We start from the raw sequence: 4,188 nt of genomic DNA, 5'->3' as shown, positions 1-4,188 counted from the left end.
TTGAAGAGAATTGATGACCATCTTCATGTTTTCATCGATTGAGAATTCCGGAGTGGTATTTGGAAGTGGTTCTTCCTGAATATCATTTGGGATCCGGAGCGGAGAGCCCTGGTCGATTAGAGCGATTTTTGGTTCTGGAATGGGAGGCTGCACTGATAGAGTGGCTCGGAAGGCTTGAGCGGTGAGGAAGGATTTTTCCTTAGCCATTTTGATAGCCATTTCAAAAGCATCCGGAAGAGAGGATGGCCAGGGGACAGCGGACCATATCCTCTTTTTTTTTCTTCAGTTATTTCCTTCAGAATGGTGAGGGTGGATTATGTGGAGACTCCTCGTGAGTGTGTGCTTGTGGTTTTGAAACATCGAGGGGTACCTCGGATAAGTGGGTAGGTGGGGTGTGTAGAAGTCCAGAATCAGCCGGAATGTCATGGGTACCTTCCTGTTGAGAGGAGGTACCAACTTTGGCTTTCTTTTTGGTTTTGGGCTTTGTCAGAGAAGCCTTTCTCTTTGCTGGCTTCTTGATCTTTGGTCCGGAATTAGCAAGTTTGGCCTCTTACGAAATAGGCTCAACAGAGACAAGGACAGGTTGTGTTGGGTCGAACAGAACCGAAGTCTCTAGATGTTGTTTTAAGTAAAGGGAATCGAAAGGAATGACAACCAACATATGGTCCGGAAGGCGTCTGACCGGACCAAATGAGGATTGGTCTTGAATCCTATAACCCTTTACAAGTTTAAAAGTAACACATACCTCCGGAGGGATGGTGTTGACCGGAAGCGGTTCCGAAAGCTCCACGAATACTTGTTGGAGCATCAATGCCTAGAACCTAGGGCTTGAAATTTCATTTGGCTTCCTTTTGGTAGCCAACTTGCAGAAGTCTTGCCACAAGACTTCCGGAGGAATAACAACATTCTCGCATCCTGAGTAGATGCTGAAGACGACATTCAGCCTGTCCTTGTTCTAGGTGTTCGTTCCTCCATGTTTTCTGGATAGCCCTCTGATGATGAGGTGCTTAAGAATAGTCCAGAGTCCGGAAACAACAGACTTCTTGAAATCCTCAGCCTTGTAGTCTTGTGTGTAGCCAATGTAGTTCAGAAACGTCTGAAACTCTTTATATGTTGGTTCAATGACTTTGAAACCCTTGAGGTTTGATTTTACACCAATCGCCTTGAGGAAGGTTGATTTGTAAATGGGAACGATTCTATCATCGATGATGGTGGTCTCTAATGTACCATCTTTAAGTCTGATAATGGTAAAGGCTCGATGAAGATGATAAAGTGGTAGTGGAGGTTCAGGGATTTCGGTAAGTGGAACAGAGATAGGGTGATTTGCGATGAACTCGATCATAAACCTGATTGATTCATCGTAGTCCAGTGGGTTGAGAGAGAACAACCGGGCAGTGTCTCTCAGTAATGGTTCTTGAGCGGCAGAGAAGGAGGAACCTTTTGAGCCTTTGGAAGATTTCTTATTTGGAATCGACTTCTTGGGGGTTTGAGCAATTGGTGTGGGTTCTTGGAAAGACGTCATTGTTGCAGGTGATGAGTTTTTGAAGAACACGAAGAACAATTGAGACAGTTTCGGAGATTGAGGGTTTTGAGTGCGTAAAGAGGTAAAAGGGGTCTTAAATGGGTATTTATAGGTAGAGTAAATGGGTCGGGTCAGAAAAGTGATGATGAGGATCCAAGTGTGAAATGGGTTGTATTTAATAAATGGCGCTTTTAGGGGCTGAGTTGACTTGGGAGGGGAAAGGTTAGGGGAATGTAGCCCAAAACAGTAACCTCCAAATGGCGATTCGACGGTTTCTTTTAGAAGCATGCAAACGTGTGCACGAGAATCAAGGATGATAGGATAAGGATCTTTTTCAAAAGTAACCATTGAGAAAAAAGGGCGTTTCATCTTATTATCCTTTGGGTTTCCGGATGATGTGTTCCAGACAAAGTGTGATCTGGTGGACAAGAGATAGTTTCCGGAACATGCCAATTTGAAAAGAGGACCAGAAAGCGAAAGTTATCCGGAGAGAATTTTGATTTCAGAGCAAAGATTCAGTTTATTTTTGAAAGTTCCGGAATGTTAATTTTGACGAAATTCTGGAGTAGATTTGAAAATGGTTCCGGAACATAATTGTGAGTTTTAAGGATTCCGGAGCAAAATATGTGAAACATTCTGGATTGAAAATTCAAGAAACCTTTTGGAGTGATTATGAAATTCCGGAGCACATTCTGAAAATTCCGGTGTGCATTTGAAAAATCCGGAGCACAGAATGTAATACCTTTTCGGGAGTGGAATTCTAGGACGTCATTATGAAGTATATTCCGAGATGACAATCAAATATGGTGACAATTTGGACTTAGAATAGCAAACAATTAGGATGAACTATATAGCTTAAATACTCAATTGAAGGTCAGAAATAAAGACAAGTAAAATGATCCTAAGTATTCCGAGAGAAAGTAGTTGCGAGATGAAAAGATTTTAAGATCGGAACTGAGTTTCTTTCAAATACGTCTTTCAAAGAGAACAAGTCTCATCAAAGAGCTGAGGATCCGGTATCATTATACCCATCTTGTTAAGAAAACCATTGAATTTGGTATCGTCTAGTGCCTTGGTAAAGACATCAGCTATCTCATCGTCAGATGGAACAAAAATGAGTTCAATGTTACCATTAAGTACATGATCTTTTATGAAATGGTACCTTATATCGATGTGTTTGGTCATTGAGTGCTGAATTGGATTGTGAGAAATCACAATGGAACTTTGAGAGTCACAACATATAGGAATGCATTGAAAGTGGAAACTCTAATCTAGGAGTTGAGATTTCATACACAGAACTTGAGATGTACAACTGGTAGTAGCAATGTATTCCGCTTTGGCTGTAGAGTGTGCAATGTAGTTCTGTTTCTTGGATGACCAACTGACCAAAAGACCACCTAAGAATTGATAGCCACCCGAAGTGCTTTTTCTATCAAGCTGAAGACCACCATAGTTCGAATTTGAATAGGCTTGGAGTAGGAAGCTCTCATTTGCTGGATACAGATTCCGAGACTCTTGGTACCTTTAAGATATCGGGAAATTTGTTTCACAGCAAAAAGATGAGACATCTTTGGATTGAATTGAAATCTGGAACATAGGCATGTGGAAAACATTATATCTGGACAACTTGATGTGAGATAAAGTAGAGATCCAATCATTCCACGGTACTTCTTTTCATCAACAGGAGCACCGGAGGGGTCGGCAAAGATCTTGTGTCCAAAGCCCATTGGTACCTTGGTAGAGGCACAGATGTCCATTGAGTATTTCTTGAGGAGTTTCGACATGTACTTTTCTTGGTGAATGAAAATTCCTCTATTAGTTTGTTTGACTTGGAGTCCGAGGAAGCAGCTTAACTCCCGATTCATGCTCATTTGGAATCGATTGATCATAAGTTTAGCAAAGTCAGCAACCATAGAAGGGTCCATAGATCCAAAGATGATGTCGTCCACATAAATTTGTACTAGCATGAGATGCTTACCATTTGATCTTCAAAATAAAGTGGGGTCTAGAATACCTCTTTGAAAACCGGAGCGTTTGAGAAAATCAGTGAGGGTCTCGTACCATGCCCGAGGAGCTTGCTTGAGTCTGTAGAAAGCCTTTCGGAGTTTGTAACAGTGGTTTGGAAAGGAGAGATTAATAAATCTAGGGGGCTGTTGAAGGTACAGTTCAGTGTCAAGTTCAACGTTAAGAAATGCACTCTTAACATCCATTTGGTAAACTTTGAAGCCTTTATGAGCAACATAAGCAAGAAAGATTCTGATAGATTCAAGACGTGTAACCTGAGCAAAGGTCTCATCGTAGTCAAGCCCTTTGATCTGAGTAAATCCTTTTTCCACCAGTCTTGCCTTATTTCGAATAATATCTCCTGCATCATCTAGCTTGTTGCGAAATACCCATCTTGTACTGACAATGGGATGATTCTGAGGAGGAGGTACGAGAGTCTAAACTTATTTTAGTCAAATTCAGCAAGCTCTTCTTGCATGGCTGTAATCCAGTCATGTTGCTCCAATGCTTCCTTGATGGATTTGGGTTCAACCATGGATATAAATGCTGAAAAATGGCATTCATTTTGGACACTTGTAGCAGAACGAGTTTGTACACCAGCATTGGGGTTACCAATTACTTGTTTCGGAGGATGATCCTTGGTCCAAACATGTAATCGTGGT

The 4,188-nt window shown here is 41.5% G+C and overlaps 1 protein-coding gene across 1 annotated transcript; it reads right to left on the bottom strand.

Moving 5' to 3' along the window:
* Positions 1-2,788: 2,788 nt before the first annotated feature.
* LOC111915041 (uncharacterized mitochondrial protein AtMg00810-like) lies at positions 2,789-3,279 on the bottom strand. The gene is made up of 2 exons (XM_023910747.1): positions 3,134-3,279; positions 2,789-3,044 (listed from the first exon to the last, which is right to left on the bottom strand). Exons 1-2 carry the CDS (start codon positions 3,277-3,279, stop codon positions 2,789-2,791), a joined length of 402 nt encoding a protein of 133 aa, XP_023766515.1.
* Between the last annotated feature and the right edge of the window lie 909 nt (positions 3,280-4,188).

Source organism: Lactuca sativa, chromosome 9 (genome assembly GCF_002870075.4).
Source record: "Lactuca sativa cultivar Salinas chromosome 9, Lsat_Salinas_v11, whole genome shotgun sequence".
In the NCBI taxonomy this organism is placed as follows: domain Eukaryota; kingdom Viridiplantae; phylum Streptophyta; class Magnoliopsida; order Asterales; family Asteraceae; genus Lactuca; species Lactuca sativa.
This window is presented reverse-complemented; position numbering and strand designations above follow the sequence as displayed.